A 17,890-nucleotide genomic window follows, 5' to 3' on the forward strand; every position below is an offset into this window, starting at 1 on the left:
CCCTGCCATACTGTGCCTTTTCTCTGGATAGAGAACATTCCTAATTTTCAAGGTTGTTAATCTGGCATCTTTCATGGCCATCAGTAATCACTTTGGGGAAAAATTTTTTTTAACGTAAAGCAAACAAGGAAAACATCTGAGTGGCAAGGGAAAAAGAAAACCAACAGAGGAAATTACGGTAGTTCTCAGTACACTAGATCCTTTTTTCTTTAACTACAAGGAGACGTGGATATTTGACAGTTTTAGTAGTGTGCAGTCTCTTCTTAGGATGGTAACCAAAGGTCATGGGAATGGAGTGTCTCATACACTACCACAGTGTAGCGTGTTATAGCTCTGCTATTATTTTTTTTTTTTTCAAATATTTTTGGTCTGGACCTTACACAACCACTGTGTGTCAGAGGTAGGATTTGAACCTAGGTCTTCCTGATTTGGAGGCCTGCTTTCTTTCACTAATACTCTGTGCTGCCACAGTGCATTTTATCTGCCCCAAAACACAGCAGCATTTTACAGACTGGTATCCCGATTGTACGTGTGAGCCAAGTGATTTGGGATCAGACACGACTTCCTTTCTCCCTTGTTTGCTCAATGCCTGCAGTTTCCTTTCTAGCATTAATGACTGTTTCTATAGAAATTACTATTTCCTCCACTGGTAAAGCTTCTGTTTGTTTTGGATTGTCTACCAGTTGTTAAGATACCTGTGCAATGTTGTTTTGGAGTCTTTCATATTCTGGAGGTATGTGCCTGTATTTGGTTCTCACTGTTTTTTTTTTTCTTTCTCTTTGTTTCTAGGTAAGGCAACTTGTTTGGAATAGCTCTGAATTTGAAGGAATTTTCCATTTGGTAAAGTACTGCTATTTTTATAAAATACCATAAACTTTTCTGTTAGCAATTTTTCAAGCAGTGTTTTCCCACAGAATTGATCTCAAAAGTCCTCTCACCCTAGTGGGCCAAAAATGGCAGTCAGGGAGAAAGGGGAACATACAAGATGAAAGTCAGCATAATCTAGTTATATTGAAAGTTTTTAAACATTTCTTAAGGTTGTTTGCTTTTAAAGCTTCAGAAAGTGAAAGAAGCATAATATTTCAGAAGAACTATACTTTTAATCTACACTATTGTTTATTCAATCTATTTTATTAATTATTATTTATAGTATTGATTTATTTATATTGTTTTTTATTATTTATAGCATTTATTAACTACTCTCTCCATGCAGTAAACCCCTAGGCATTGAGGGAGATGGCTGTAATGAATATGACATAGTTCTTGACCTCAATGAGTTAATGATCTAATAGGGGAGAGTTAAAAGGCATCCTTGTGTAATGAAAGAAAACTTGATTTGGGATTAAAAGGCCTGGATTCAAATCTTGGCCTGGCTATTACTACCCATGTGACCACTTGTAGTCATTGAAACTCTTAGCCTGTTTTCTAGTCCAAAATGAGGGGCTACGCTAAATGACTTCCAAGGTCCCTTCCATCTCCAAATCCTTTGATCCTATATATAGTTAACATAAAATCAAAAATGATGAAACAAAGAAACAAAAAAAAAGTCCTTGGTACTGGTTTTCAACTGTTTCATGAAAATCTGGAGTTCTTCTAGAATGAAGATTCTTAACCTGGTACTTGTGAACTTTAAAAAAAAATTTTGATAATTGTATTTAGAAAGAATAGATTTCCTTTGTAATCCTATATATTTTATTTTGCACATTTATTTTTCATCCTTCGGGGTCTACTGGTTTCCCCAGATTTTCAAAGAGTCCCATGACAAAAAAAAAAAAGGTAAAGAACTCCTGCTCTGGGTGGACTTTGTTAGTTTTATGAACAATGTCCCATATTGGCAGCTATTTAATATTTTGAGTCACAACTTGTTAATAATTCATTAACCATTTATTATATTTTTGAGCATAGTTTTTCAATAAATTAAAGAACAGTCGTAGTATAATGGATAGAATCCTGAACCCGGCAGAGGCAGGATTCAGACCTTGCCTCTGACAGTTGCTAGATCCGCTACAGTTGCTAGATCCGCTACCATCGGCCAATTGGTTCACCTTTCTAAGCCTCGAGCAACTCTCTAATAAGAAGATATAGATTAGGTGTAATCTGCTTCAAAGGAAGGAGTTCCCACACCAACCAAATTATAGATACCTGATGTATTGAGGTAGTCAATAGAGTGGAAAATATTTACCCTTATATAAGCAACTAATAATAATTTACATTCATATAGTACTTTAAGGTTTACAAAGACTTTCCTCATTATAATCATATAAGAAAGGAAACACAAATGTTGTCTTCATTTTATTAAAAAGGAAATCAAGATATTCATATTACTAGTCAGGAGCTGACATTTGAACACAGGGCTCCTGACTCTAGTCCCTTGTCCTTTCCATTGCACATGCTGTCTTCGCAATATTGCATATTCTATGGCAGATGTGTAGCTGGGCATCTAGACTCTTTCACATTTTATTTTGGTTCAGACCCATGATTTCGTCATTGTAGGACATAAAATGCCTTCTACCAGTGCAGGTAGGCATCTGTTCATCAACATATCTAAGAGAGTCACCTTGGAGCCCTGAGACATCAAGGGATTGGCCCAGGGTCATACTATGTCAAGCCAGACTATGTCGAGAGACTGAATTGGACCCCAAGCCTTTCTGGTTCTGAAGCTCTCTCTCTCTCTCTCTCTCTCTCTCTCTCTCTCTCTCTCTCTCTCTCTGTCTCTCTTCCTCCCTCTCTTCCCCCTCTCTCTTTCCCTTTCCTCCTCCCCCCCCTTCTCTCTCCCTTCCTCTTTCTGTACATCTCTCTCCCCCTTTATTCTCCCTCTCCCTTTCTCCTATATTATGCTTGCTTTCGCCTGGCCCATGGAGAAATTTTTAAATAACAATGTTTGTTTTTTCTTAATTGGCAAGGAGTCTCCCGTTTTTTTATTCCAAGACAGTTGGGCCTCTGGGATAAAACTCAATTAAAGAGATAACAGAACATGCTGTTATAACAAAACCATTTTGTTTTTACTTACTAATAATAACCCACAGTTACATAGCATTTTAAGATACATAATAAAGTCCTTGACATCTGTCATCTCATTTGATTTATGTTACTGTCTATCTCTCAGTGTATTTAAAACTGAGGAAACTGAACTTTAAATGGATAAAGTGACTTACCTGACAGCATGGCACATTCAGTATACAACAGGCCTAGGAGTCACATCCATGTCTCTCTTTACCGCTTTGCATTTCCTTAGGGAAATTCGATTGTTTTACTAATGTGCAACATAGAGTGTTTGGGAAACTCTTACTGTAATGGAAGCTAGTCACTTGCACCTTTGTAGATTGCTTCCATTTCGGCAGTGGTGGCTCAGTAAATATTTGTTCATTGATCTGCTGAGTTATAAATATTGAGTTGACAGGGTTAAGATGAAAGAAGAGCTTTGCAGAATAAGGCCAATTCCATTGAAGAATTAAAACTAGAACTTGACTGTTACTACACAGTAGTGAATGACATATACCACTCTGACTCTCCTCCGCCAGTGGTCTGTTTCCCAGCCTGTTTTTCCTATACTTACCATAAAACGATATTAGCTCTGTGTCCTATGAGATTCAACCTAAACATAAATTTATTTAAGCCTTTATTCTTTTTTATAGATGTGCAATCTTGTACCCTTACGAAAGCATTCAGTATAAGAGTTTTATACTCAAGATCTTAGCCTGGGGGCAGCTAAGTGGCGCAGTGGATAGAACTCCAGCTTGGAGTCAGGAGGACTCTGAGTTCAAATGTGACCTCAGATACATAACACTTACTAGCTGTGTGACCCTAGGCAAGTCACTTAACCCCACTACCTAGCCAAAAAAAAAGATCTTAGCCTTAAAGTTGGATCATCTAATCTAGTCCACCATCACTGGATAGAAGGGGCCACAATGATGTATTCATTGTTTTAAGCTGGTTAGAGAGGTAGATTGTGGTTTGTTGCTTCATTGTGGCCAAACTTGGAAGAAAAAGCAGTTTTTCATGTACTGGGGATTTTTTCTAAGTTGTGAAGATAAGAGGGGAGCTAAGCTGAGTTCTTTTACTGGAACAGGAAAGCTGATTGAGTCATTCTCTTTTACATCCATGATCATTACACATTGGACAGGAAATAGCGAATTTTCTTGGTTAGTTGTTTTTCAGTTGTGTCCGACTCTTCATGACCCCATTTTTGGGGTTTTCTTGGCAGAGATACTAGGGTGGTTTGCCATTACCTTCTCCAGCTCATTTTACACGTGAGGAAACTGAGGCAAGCAGGGTTAAGTGATTTACCCAGAGTCACACAGCTGGTTTCTGAAGCCAAATTTGGACTCATGAAGATGAGGCTTCCGATTGCAGGCCCAGCACTCTGCTGCCCTTGCCTAAAAAACATTATTTTCTAATATTCTCATTCACCATAGTGGTTTGTAATACATTCAGAAACATAATGTCTATCTGTGCACAGATACCAAAGAAAAAAACAAAGAAGCTATATTGCAAGTTCAGGTATTAAATTTATATAAAAGTATTCCTACTGTTCTGGTAGAATTCTTCAATTTCTAACTAAGGATAATGACTTCATTCTGGTAGGTTAGAGTGCCTATTAGATTAAATCCAATGCTTTGGGGAAGGACAGCAATAGAGTAATTCTTAGGTTACTTGATACAAATATTAAGAAGATCTTTCCTTATGACAGTTCATTAACTGGTTAGTGTGATTTCAAGACAGCTGGTTGAAAAAGGAGCTAAATAAAGGCATGATACTGGTAACAAAGATTTTTCTAGGATGGGTAAAATATACTTCAGTAGAATCCTTATTGAGACAGCTAGGTGGTGCAGTGGATAGAGCACCAGGCCTGGAGTCAGGAGGACCTGAGTTCAAATCCGACCTCAGACACTTACTAGCTCTGTGACCCTGTTGTTGGGGTTTATCCCTCATTCTCAAAGAGGACCATGACATCGGGAAGGAGATGTGATGACTTGTAAGTAAATTAAATTTAAGGGCTGTGCAGAGTCACCAGCCTCACTCTCTCCTCTGGAGCTCTCTAGGTCCAGTGGCAAAATATAGATCAGACATATGACAGATACACACACACACACACACATATGGCAAGATACAGACTGGAGATGGACCTCGAGCAAGTCACTTAACCCTGTTTGACTCAGTTTCCTTATCTGTAACATGAGCTGGAGAAGGACATGAAAAACCACACCACTATCTTTTCTTTTCTTTTTTTTTCTTTTTTTCTTTTTTTTAGGCAATTGGGGTTAAGGGACTTGCCCAAGGTCACACAGCTAGTACGTGTCAAGTGTTTGGTCTGAGGCCGGATTTTTAAAGAGGGGGAAGAGTTGGATTAGATAATTTCTTTTTTTTTATTTTTAGGCAATCAGGGTTAAGTGACTTCCCCAAGGTCACACAGCTAGTAAGTGTCAAGTGTTTGACTTGAGGCCACATTTGAACTCAGGTCCTCCCAATTTCAGGGCCAGTACACTATACACTGCGCCACCTAGCTGCCCCTCACACCACTATCTTTGCCAAGAAAACCCCAGATGGAGTCAAGAAGAGTGTGAAACAACAGAAAAATGACCAGACCAAAAAATCCTTCTAAAAACTGGAGGCCTGGTCTTTAGAGCAAGAGTCAGTTACCATGCCCTTGGCAAAATATTACTTTTTAATGAAAGTGGGCTTAGTTTTAATGAATTGAACAAATCAGTCAGCTATATAGGTTAGGTTTTATAAAATACAGTTTTAAAATAAAAGTCCAGGAATTTGATGAAAATATTGTGGAGTGAGATGGGGGAAGGTTTACAGGCTCATATCATCTATATCTGGAAGAAGCCTTAGGCATATTGATTACTTAGTCCAAATCTCCTTTGTTTTAAAAATGAAGAGACTCAGCCCTAGAGAGATGAAGGGACTTGGCCAGAGTCACAGGACTTTAATGGTCAGGTGTTCTAACCCCCTCCTTTAACCCAGATGGGAAACAAGCCTAGAGAGGTGTGAGGTCATTCAGATAATAAGGATCAGGGCCAGGAACTGATCTAAGTCCTCTGACTCCCCCATTCGGTATTCTTTCCTCCATGCATCCTGCCATAGAGTGAATTGCATTATTAAATCCAAATATTTAAGAAAATAGTTTAAAAAAAAAAAACAAGCCATCTGATTTTAGCCTGTTTGGTGGTAGTCATTTGCATTGAGTTGACTTTCTTATAAGCTATTTCTTGATGCACTTAAGTCATAGCTATTCAATCCATTTATTCTAAAAAGTGCTACCTAGACAGAAACACCTAAGAAATCAGTCCATTGTGGTCCCTTCATAACTCTCTATTGATGTAGAATCTATAATTTGACAACCACTCTCAGTATTTGCCAGGTGTTACTCGAATGAAAATAAATTAATTTTTATATTCCCTCCTATCCCAGGCCCTTCTCTTTTTTTCCTCCTCAGCTTGTCTCTAAAATTAAAACACCAAAACCCATGCTTTGCATGTGTCCAGGAGATGAATCTTTCCCCAAAAAACGAGAGTTAGGTGATGCAGTGGATAGAAGTCTTTGAAGTCAGAGGGAAGAGCATTCAAATACTGCCTCAAACACTTGATGTGTGACTCTGAGCAAGTCACTTACCTTCTGTCTGCCTCACTTTCCTCAACTGTAAAACGGGGATAATAATAACACCTACCTCCCAGAGTTGTTGTGAAAATTGAATGATTTAAAATTTGTAAAGCTCTTCATGCCAAATTAAATGTTTAAGCATAGTTGAGGTACCATCAGAAATGTGGACATCTGGTTTGCCCAGTAAAACAAAGCAAAAAAGTTATGTCGAATTTTCTAAACTTAAATGCACTGACTTTTTGATCGAGGCACTATCCTCTTCCAGTGGTCAGTTCAGCCCTAGCTGTTACATTAAACAGGTCAAGCAAGACCCCATCACAAGTTCAATGTAAAAGTATGGCAGTCCATGTCATGGTGCACTTTTACCCCTAGTTAAAATGTTCAGAATTAACTTATTAAATGTTACACATTTTCCTAGCTTCTACAAGTGGATAAGAATTCTTCCTTTCCTCTCCCTGCCCATCCCAGTCAGCCAAGATGGTGGATATCATTAACTTTTGTGCCTCTTTAAAGTTTACCACTACATTAAATGGCCCAAACTAGTTGCTCTTAAAATTCTTCTGTTTGTAGTTTTGTTTTGTTGCCTTGCCGTCACCTGTTACTTCTTTCCTTGCCCTACTTAGAGCAACTTGTGTTCCTCCTCCTAACTTACTGTTTATAAGTTACTGTGGATTTGGAAACCAGATTTATTAGATGTATGTATAAATTAAAAGTCAATGGAATCAGAGTCAGGGCCTAAGAGGCCCTCCTGTGAATACAGTACATACATTGGCTTTAGCAACAGGGCCTTTGTAATCCAGTTTTCCCACTAAGAAACTTTTTCCCCCTCAATTTCTCATTTTCATGATTTCCAACTCTTTTTAGGATGGATGAGCCTCTTAGATTCCTGATTTCTGAGTAGGTTAAGTGTTACTGTAGATTATCAAGTATGGAAAAAGGAAGAAGCCTACTCACCTTATTCCTGCTTTCAGCAACACATTCAGAAATAGACTGATCTCTTGACTATTACTCAAGTATTCATTAGGCCACATTGCCCAGTACTGACATGAGATTTATTTGCTGGCTAAAAATAGTAAGCAAAAATTTGCCGTAGAATGAAAGCTTTAGAAATAGGTCATCATCCAGTTAAAATTCACAGCTACCTTGAGGATCATTTTGGTTTTTGCCAGAGATTTAGGCTATATTTTGGTGTACCATAACAGAGAACTTTAATAAGATTTTTATAAGTTTTTCAAATTCAGTAGTTTGAGACCCCAGGCATGAGTTAATTCTGGGGAAAGACATATTTAAATACCATATAGTTTTCCATAAAGAGCTATAGAAATGTTCATTTGGATCCACATCTCTGGTCAAATTATGTGTCATGTGGGGAAAATGTGGTTTTGGGAGGGGGGCCTAGAGGGACTTTAATATTTAGAAAGGTCTTCATTTTCTTATTCCTTATATGACTGCTAAATAAAGAGAAAGTGAATGAAAATCTAGAAGAAGCCATCCTCACTCATCTATTGCTCATTGGCTCAGAAATTGGGGCTGGGTTAATTAGAGTATTTCGGGGAGGAGCCCAGACTCTGAGCCTTGGAACTTGTTGAGCTTTTTCCCTAAACTACTTCCCTTTGGCCATCTGAACTGGGTCAGCACTGTTCCCCTGGTAGTTAGGGCTATCCATATCCAGAAACGGAATAAGGAGTGGTGAGTTCATTGCCAGTGGACAAGGACAAATTGTAGATGAGGTTCATGATTGGGGTAAGGATTGGACTCTTAAATTCCTTCCAGTTCTGAGCGTCTTAATCCAAGGCACCAGGTAGTACAAAGAACTATGGACCAGCTGTATCCCAAAGAGATCATAAAAATGAGAAAAGGACCCACATGTACAAAAATATTTATAGCAGCTCTTTTGGTGGAGGCAAAGAATTGGAAATTGAGGGGATGCCCATCAATTGGGGAATGGCTGAACAAGTTGTGGTATACAAATGTAATGAAATACTATTGTGCTGTAAGAAATGATGAGCAGGCGGACTTCAGAAAAACCTGGAAAGACTTGTATGAACTGATGCTAAGTGAAATGAGCAGTACTAGGAGAACATTGTACATAGTAACAGCCACACTGTGTGATGTCTGACTTTGATAGACTTGGCTCTTCTCAGCAGTACAAGGATCTAAGACAACTCCAAAAGATTCATGATGGAAAATGCTATCCACGCCCAGAGAAAGAACCATGGAATCTGAATGCAGATTTGCTCTTCTTTTCTTTTGTTGTTTTGTCTTAATTCTTCTTTCTTGTGGTTCCTCCCATTAGTTCTAATTCTTCTATATATCATGACTAGTGTGAAAATATGCTTAATATAAATGTGTAAGTAGAGCCTGTATCAGATTTCATGCCATCTTGGGAAGGGGGAAAGAGAGGGAGGAGGAGAAAATTTAAAACCCAAAATCTTATGGAAGTGAATGTTGAAAACTAAAACTAAAAAAAAAAATTGGGAGGGGAAGGCTAGGCAATGGGGTTAAGTGACTTGCCCAGGGTCACATAGCTAGTAAGTGGGAAGTGTCTAAGGCCAGATTTGAACTCATGTCCTCCTGACTCCAGGGCCACCTAGCTGCCCCCTCCTTTAATTATTTTTTAAAATGTGTTAAATACATGCTTCATGAAGAATCCTGAGCTAGGCATGGGGGGGGGGGGGGGATATATACACACAAAAAAGAAAACATTCTCACTGCCCTCATGACCTTCCATTCTAAAGAGGGCTAGAGCATATTTGCAGATAATTCCAGTATAAAATAAGACATAGTAAGTTCATAGTCCTTTGCAAAATCCACATTTGTGACTGACCTTGGTGAAGTCACTTAACCTCTGTGGGCTTCACTTGCCTCATCTGGAAAATGAGGGGCTCAGATTGAGTAGTGAGCTCTAGGATCCTGTGACAATATCATCCATTTACTGAATCTGAAATTCTCTTGTAGGTTCAAGCATAGGCTACCTTTCTATTTTATAGCCAAGATTTCCTCTTTAGAGACATACAAATGTAACAAGATATGTGTTTGCATGTATGATTCATATTAGACAGTACTGCATTTTTATTTCGATCTGTTATCACCAAGTTTCAAAATAATAGGATTTTTCATCATCCTGTCATGTAGCTGCATGATTCATTTCAATCTCATTTTCTGTGTGCTTGGAACTGATGGAAGGAATTCTGTGAGGTCTACACTGTTTATGTAAAGAGTTTTCTTTGATGTTAAAGGCCATATATTTTTTAAATAGCTTGAAATATTTGTACCATATTTGTAATTTTATTTTCTGAGTAATATACCCTTGACTCCATCACAATCATAATCAGAAATGACCTTGCAATTTTATATACTCCCTGAGAAACCTTATCATAAGCAAGAATTTGCCTATTATATTCATGTACCTTGCAATGAAAGTTTTTTTAATCGTGAAGAATTGAATTTCAATTTGTTACCTTTTGCAATTTCCTTTCAATCCCCAAACATCTATCTTTCTATCATCTATCACTCTATCTTCATTTATTTTGCAATTCTCTGGATTTTTTAAACATTTTTATATTTGAAATAATTCTTTACTATTTACATGCTAAGGAAACAAAAGCAATCAAATGTTTTGGGGTTTTTTTTCCCAGCCCGATCAGAACATTTTTTTAAGAGATTTTTGTTTTATACTAGAAGACAAATTTATGGGCAAGAGTTTAATAGCAAAATCTTCACAAGTTTTACAGTGAGAATTAAAACATTCCCTCATAGTCATGAAACATCAGAAAAAATATTACCCAATATAACTGGTGCTGCCAATAGAAAAATTCCTGCAGTAGAGCTACTTTGCATGGTTCATGGGTCCATCTATCATGTTAGAAATGGCAACTCCCTTCACAGTGTAGTAATAACAATTCCTTATGGCCCTGGGAGTTTGGAAGAGCAGTCAGCAGTTGGATGCTTGAGCCCTCAGCACTGCCTCGATCACTAATTATTTGTGGTGTAATTGTTACCAAGGCCTGCACAGACACAAATAAACATGAGAAATAATACTACTCTCCACAGGCATTCTAAATCCTGTGATTTTTGTGATGGAGGAAAAAAACTTGAAATAAAAGGGGCACCCACTGATTTAGGAAACGGCTGAACAAACTTTCCAGTATGAATGTGACAGGATATTATGCCATGAGAAACCACAAATAGTAATTCAGAGAAACTTGGGAAGACTTGTATCAACTAATGCAGAGTAAGACTTGTATCAACTAATGCAGAGCAAAACCAAGGGAATGATACACATAGTGACCAGAATAGTACAAAGAAAAATAAATTAAAAGACATAAGCATTAAATTCAGTTCAATGGCCAGTGGACGCTAGAGGACAGCTGATAAAATGTATCTCCCTCTTCTAGGTACATTGTAGTTGCACAATGACACACTGTCAGACATGGTCAATATTACTGTCTTAATTAATACTATTTCCCTGTTCCAAAAAAAAGCATTCGGGGGCAGCTAGGTGGCACAGTGGATAGAGCACTGGCCATGGAGTCAGGAGGACCTGAGTTCAAATCCAGCCTCAGATATTTATTAGCTGTGTGACCCTAGGCAAGTCACTTAACCCCAATTGCCTCACCAAAAAACAAAACAAAACAAAAAAAAAAAGGCATTTTGTTTGGAGGAGAGCGAGGTGATTGAGGAAATGACAACATTGTTTGGGGGGGGAATCAACTTTTTTAAAGATATAGATTTTGGGGCACAATAAGCTGGGGTTCTCTTTATGTTCTGTACCTTATGAAATTGGTGAAAAGCAAAAATTTGTATTCCTGTTGCCTCAGATATAATTCCCTTAGTTCCTTTCTGATCTTCCAAGTCAGATATCATCAATGTCATTTACTCTAAGAACAAGATAGTTGCTCCAAAGGGTTTATCAGGAAATTTCAAGTCCCAGACCAGTAATAAGAAGCCTCATGAGAGAAAAAAATTCCTGAGTTTTGCCCTAATCCAAAGAAAAGAGGTAGCTGGGTCAATAAAGAAACAGTAAGGAGAATGTCTTAAGCAGTAGCCCTTAGAATTGGAAGAAAGATTTGCTGTAAATAATCTTTTTAGAGGAGAACTGGCCCTTTGGATTTAAAGTGGTGCTTTTTAGCAAGCCACTGGATTATTTCCCAGGTTTTGTGTTTGTTTGAATTTTAGTGATTTGTGTCTTGCCATGAATAATAATATTGGGTGCACCTTCCAAATACTCTGAGCAATGACAGAAATTTTAAATTCAGTACAACCAGGGCAAGAGAGGATCCCTTGCCTGTTCACCCATCACCTCTTAGCTTCATACTCAGAATGTACCTCAGAATTTGCCAAACACTATAGGACTTACATAGGCAGGAGCTCAGAACCTTACAGTAAGGAAATGAGAAACATGATTTGCTGTATAAGAAAAGCTGTAATGTTGTATCCAGTCCCCATGCTGAAAGTCAACATGGCATAGTGGATAATGCGCCAGTTTTGGAGTAAAGAATACCTGGAATTTGAATCCTGTTCCAAACACTTACTAGCTCTATCCCTCTAAGCAAGTGGTATCACCTCACTGGCCTTCAGTTTTTCTCATCTGTAAAATGAGGAGGGGTTGGACCTAGGCTTGTGCTGGAGGCAGCTCCTACGTGTTAAGTTTTCAGTAGAAGCATTAGAAATCAGCGAATACATCAAATCAGTGCTTTATTTATTGTCTTGTTAATTTTTAAGTTTTTAGAAAGTGATGGGGCAGCTAGGTTACATAGTGGGTAGAGTTGCGGGCCTAGAGTCAGGAAGACTCATTTTCCAGGGTTCAAATCTAACCTCAGACATTTGCTAGCTGTGTGAGCCTGGGTAAGTCACTTAACCTTGTTTGCCTCAGTTTCCTCATCTGTAAAATGAGCTGGAGAAGGAAATGGTAAACCACTTCAGTATCCTTGCCAAGAAAACCCCAAATGGGCTCACACAGAGTCAGACACAACTGAAAAAGACTGAACAACAGCAAAAAAAAAAACAACTGATGGACAAAATGTTAATAAGAGATCAAATTTTTAAAACTTGGCACATCCCTTCCTTTTAATTCTGGAGAGATAATTGTTAAAACATTTGACAACAGACCCCAGATTGGACCTGATGACCTCAAAGATGCCTTCCAGTTTTGAGATAATTATCCTGATTCCCCTGGAAAATGGTGATGATTTTCTTTCTGGCTTTTCTAGGAAAGTGGGTACATTTGTATGTGACATTTGAGGTCTTTCTCATGGAGGAATGGGAACCTCAGAAATGGTACTAAAGTTAACTGACTCTTTCAGGAATCTCAGGGTTAGCTGAATTGAGTCGAATTATCAATAGGCCCCTTCCCAGAGTACTCCTCTAGTGCTTCATGGTGGCATGGAAGTAACGCTGACTTCTTGAAAACTCTGCCAAGACAAGGGCAAGCTTTGGCCCATCGTGCTGATGCCACAGCAGGTCCATTGTTAGTTCTTCATCGCTACCTTACTTCCTTTCTCCTCCTAGTTTCACTCACCCTGGGAACATGTTTATTATAGTCGACATCTTCTGAACAAGAGTATTCATCACACCGTTTTGGAAAATACTCCAGTTTCCACATTACCAATTGCACATGCAGGCAGTGAAGTAGCTAGATGGCTTAGTGGATAGAGTGCTGGGCCTGGAGTCAGGAGGACCTGAGTTTAAATCTGGCCTCAGACTTACTAGCTGTGTGACCCTGGGCAAGTCACTTAATTAACCTTGTTTGCCATACTCTGTTGGAGAAGGAAGTGGCAAACCACTCCAGTATCTTGGCCAAGAAAACCCCATGAACAACATTGACGTGCTGTGGTCCACGGGATCACTAAGAGTCTGATGTGACTGAACAACAACAAAAAACTGCAGGTGCAGTGATCAGAAAATCATTAAGCACAACTGAAGGGAAATTACACACATTCCTTGCGTGTACTCACTTTCTTACCCTATTGACTGGCACTATAACCTTTGCTCTGTAATGGGGTTCTGAACCTGGGGTCTGCAGATTCACAGGGACATCTGTGAACTCAGATGAGAAAAAAAATTACACCTTTATTTATACTCCATCTTTCATTTTATTTACCTTCAACTGAAATGAACATCTTCTTCAACATTTTTCGAACATTTTTCCTGCAAAGAGATCTATAGACTTCACCAGTCTGCCAAACGGATCCTTGATACCACATGGTTAAGAAACCCCTGCCTCATAGGGCAGAGGTATAACACCTAACAAGGAAGTAAGTGATATGCGTGCATTTCTATCTTGCCCAGTTCATCCGTGCTATCTATAGTAGACCTAAATGCTGAGTACCATTTGTTTCCATAGACACTGTTCCATGGTCTGTTTCCTCCATCCAGTTATTCACACCTCTTTGTAATTATCCGGGAGAAGAAATACTATAGAAAGAAAAAAAAGAATATCTGGGCAGCCTGCATCATCTAGCATGAGAAAAAGACAGCTTTTAAACAGAAATCACACCTCCAAAGTTAATGCTCTTTATAATGTGTCTGGCTCAAGGTTTCGTATGTGCTGCCTGACTGCTTATGGCAGGCAGAAACTACAGAAGCTCTTACTTCCTGACAACTCCTGCTGCCTTTGGCTGAAATGACTGACTTTAGATGGTTTAGAATTTGAATGAGGGTAGTGGGGTAGGAGGGAAGAGCTTTGCTTTTGGGGAAGAATAATAATATCTAGCATTTATATAGAATTTTAAGATGTTCACAGCATGTTATGTACATCATCTCATTTGGTCCTCATAATGACCTTTTGAAGTAGGTGTTGTTATGATCCTAATTTTACAGATGAGGAAACCGAGGCAAACCAAGGCTAAGTGACTTGCCCAAGGTCACACAACCAGTATATGTCTTAACTAGTCTTACAGCTAGTAAGGTGGTATTTGTACTCAGTTCTTCCTAACTCCTAGTCCAGTCTAACTGTTTCTGCTGTACCACTTAGCTATCTAAAAGCTAGAGATGCCATTTGGAAACATAAGAATAGCAGATAAGGATAGAATACTACATAGTTTGCGACAAGATCCATGGGGCTCCCAAGGTTTACTTGCACCCTTGTAAGGTTCCCACTTTACTTCCAGATAATGTTGCGACGCTCTCCCTCCAAAGTAACAGTCAACCTTGTAGTGGTTAATTATTTCTACCCCCTGACCCACCACAAAGTATTGTTCCTTGTTTTCTTATAATGCTTGTCACAATGCTATGACAACTAGCTGGTTTGATGCAAACAGACCCTGGCTCAGAAAAAACAGTATGTCTGAAAGTCAAACATGGATGGCAGCCATTGGCATGCAGAGAAGTCAGAAACCACAGATTGTTTTCTCGTTGGATGAACAGCTTAAAGCAACGTAAAGTTAATTGAAGAATTCCTTGAAAGTGAAGTCAGACTAAAAGAAAAGCTCTGAGTCTATAATTTACTAAATGTGAAAGATCTGTAAGCAGGAGTGAGGCTGAAAGAGTTTGGAGAGGAAAAATGAACATTTTTGTAAACAGATCTGGCTTGTATTACAGCCTAGGCTGTTTTAATTATTTGCTCTAATAATGTAGATTTGCAGGAGAATCTCTAATTAGGTAACGTTTGATTTATCGAGTTGGCCCCATGTAAACCATGATGTCATGGTGTACTGCAGAAAATTACAGGTCTGGTCTCGCCATTGAAAACTATTTTTTTTTTTAACTTGGAATGCTTCAACTCTGCATGTCTTAGTTTAGTTTCATGGACTCAAGACATTTTTATGTTCCCTTATTCTATACCCTTTTCCCCAGTAAAATCTGTTTATCTTACCTGTGATCCAATTATTTATCAAACATGAAAGAACCGGGAAGGGGGAGGTGACCCCATTACAAGTCTAAAAGACGACATACTGCTGCTTGGGAAGAAAACAGACAGAGACCTTTGACTATCTGGAGAAATGGTGTCACTCTCACCACCAGATGACCATTGGTAGATATAGCCAAATAAATGCAATTGCTGATTGTCCCTGAACACCGGGACTATAAATAGAAACCTGTCTTCTTCTCTCTGTCTCTCTCTCCCACTATCTCTCTCTCTCTCTCTCTCTCTCTCTCTCTCTCTCTCTCTCTCTCTCTCTCTCTCTCTCTCCTCTCCCCTCTTCTATCTCCCTAGACATGTTTCTATCTCTATCTCTTTCTGCCTTTTCTTTCCCCCTTTCCCTCTTCCTGCAGCATACTTAGTAGCTTCTCCATACTTCATATTTCACTGGTGTCATTAGTTTTAAATAACTTTGAATAGACCCTGGGCAAGTCTCTTAACCCTGTTTGCCTCAGTTTCCTCATCTGGAAAATGAGCAGTATCTCTGCCAAGAAAACCTCAAATGGGGTCACAAAGAGTTGGACACAACTGAAACAAAACAAACTTTGAATAAGAAGCTTGTGCTGCTGCCATTCATATTAAATCTTAGAGCTGGAAGCAACCTGAGAGGTCATCTTGTCCAACCCCCTCATATTGGAAATGAGCCCCAGAGAAGGAACATTACTTGTCCAGGGCCTCAAAACTAATCAGTAGCAGATCCAGGATTAAAAGGTAGGTAGGACTCCTTACTTTCAATCCACAATCTTTCCACCATATCACAGGAACTATGGAGAGGCGTTAAATTCTGGTCTTTTATTCTGCCTTTGCTTGTGTCTGAATGTTCTGATTGAGAGTGTAAATGCATTCAAGGCAGGTTTTGTAGGGTGTTCCCTGATTTATTACCATGGAGTATCTGTCTTAATGTTTACTTAGCCCATAGTTTTGGTGTTACTAATTGACACACACACTTTTCTATAAAATCCCCTTAATTTAAAGATTAATCCATTCTTATTACATGAAATTAATCTGGGGCAAGAGATTGATCTAGTCTATCTGTGTATATCTACGTGCATAAGAGGATAGTTACAGGATAATGGAAGATTGTTCCTGTCAAAAGACAACTTTGTAGGACTGTTGTTATTTTCTTGTTTTCCTCTTGTCAGTCTACTTTAACAAAGATTTGCATCACCCTTCTGTCTGTTTATAGGCTAGTTTTAAAGGGGTCCAGGCATTCTGAAATGAAGATATTTGCATTTTTCATTAGAGGCAGGGAAGGTTGATTAAGACCTGTTCCTTCCACCAATCATTTCAGGTCCTTTAAACTAGGTGCCCTGATCGTCTTTCAGGTCTCAAAGTCAAAGAATTCCTTAAATGCCTCTCAGAAACCCTCTGCTCCCTTGATGGCCACAGTGTACAGTGCTAGGAATAGAAAGACAGAACATGTAGCTGTAGAGGAAGTATGGAGAGGCTGGTCTTTGCAGTTTAAATCTCAACAGAACATAATGAAGTTTTCCTTTAAAAAAAATTTTTTTTTTTAAAGTCTGATACTTGCAACCCTTTTTCTCCTGCCATAGTTCTATAAGCTTTGATTTGTGGGCGGTAGGAGAAAGAAAGTAAGTAGGGGAAATAGTAAGATGCTAGTCCAAGGAAGGACCTGTTTATGTAGTCCTTTTCTTTAAGAGAACATTAAGTATTATAAAATGCCTATAAACACATTACCACCTGAGCAGTTTTTTAATCCTCTTTAAAAAAGTGTATTAGGCAGAATTTTGTTTATTTTTCCTTTCTCCTGCAAGAAAACTTGCCCAGAGTCACACTGTGGCTTACATGAAGAATTAGAACAGTTTCATCACCCAGTTGCCTGGTCCATTGTTCCTTGCTGTCTGGTCCTCCACTCACACATCTTTGAGTACAAAAATCACAAACACCAACTGTCCTGAGTTTATATTGAGGAGGGATTTGCCCTTACTGATGCGTTACCCCCTGGTATGTATGGGTGGGAGTAGGAGAAGTTTGGTTTTGTTTCTTAGACTCCATTTTGTGGCCTGGGGTCCATTTTGTAACTCTGATTTGTGACACAGTTTTGATTTGCTGTGAAAACTTAGTAGCTGGATTGTTGAACCCCACTCCCACCCCTCCACCCCCAAGGCTCAAGGCAAGACTTGTATTGCTATTAATAAATTTCATTTTTGTTTTTGTATCTCCAGCATCTGGCACAGTGGCACATAATGGATCCTTAATAAATTCTTACTATTTGATGAATAGAGCTTCAAATTAATATGAAAAATCTCATAATGAAGTATTACTTTATAAATTATAAAGAATGCTTATAACACCATTGTTCTGTAGTTGTGGAAATGGTCTGTTTTTAGAGAAGTAGCAAAGGGCAGCTAGGTGGCACAGTGGATAGAGTGAATAGATCCTAGAGTCAGGAAGACTCAT

General features: G+C 38.7%; 1 protein-coding gene across 3 annotated transcripts in view; it reads left to right on the plus strand.

Annotated features, from left to right (window-relative positions):
- The window catches only part of CMSS1 (cms1 ribosomal small subunit homolog), a 424,788-nt gene that overhangs the window by 246,266 nt on the left and 160,632 nt on the right, over nt 1–17,890 (plus strand). Inside the window, exon 1 of one of the 3 annotated variants that reach the window (XM_027867343.1) lies at nt 692–733. The exons of 1 other annotated variant lie outside the window; for it this stretch is intronic. In XM_027867343.1, coding sequence (XP_027723144.1) covers nt 703–733 — 31 coding nt within the window. In that variant the 5' untranslated portion in view covers nt 692–702. Of the gene's footprint in view, nt 1–691; nt 734–817; nt 841–17,890 lie in introns of those variants that run through there. One more of the 3 variants, XM_027867350.1, reaches the window with a different exon arrangement.

Source organism: Vombatus ursinus, unplaced genomic scaffold, assembly GCF_900497805.2.
Source record: "Vombatus ursinus unplaced genomic scaffold, bare-nosed wombat genome assembly UNPS02001419.1, whole genome shotgun sequence".
Taxonomy (NCBI): domain Eukaryota; kingdom Metazoa; phylum Chordata; class Mammalia; order Diprotodontia; family Vombatidae; genus Vombatus; species Vombatus ursinus.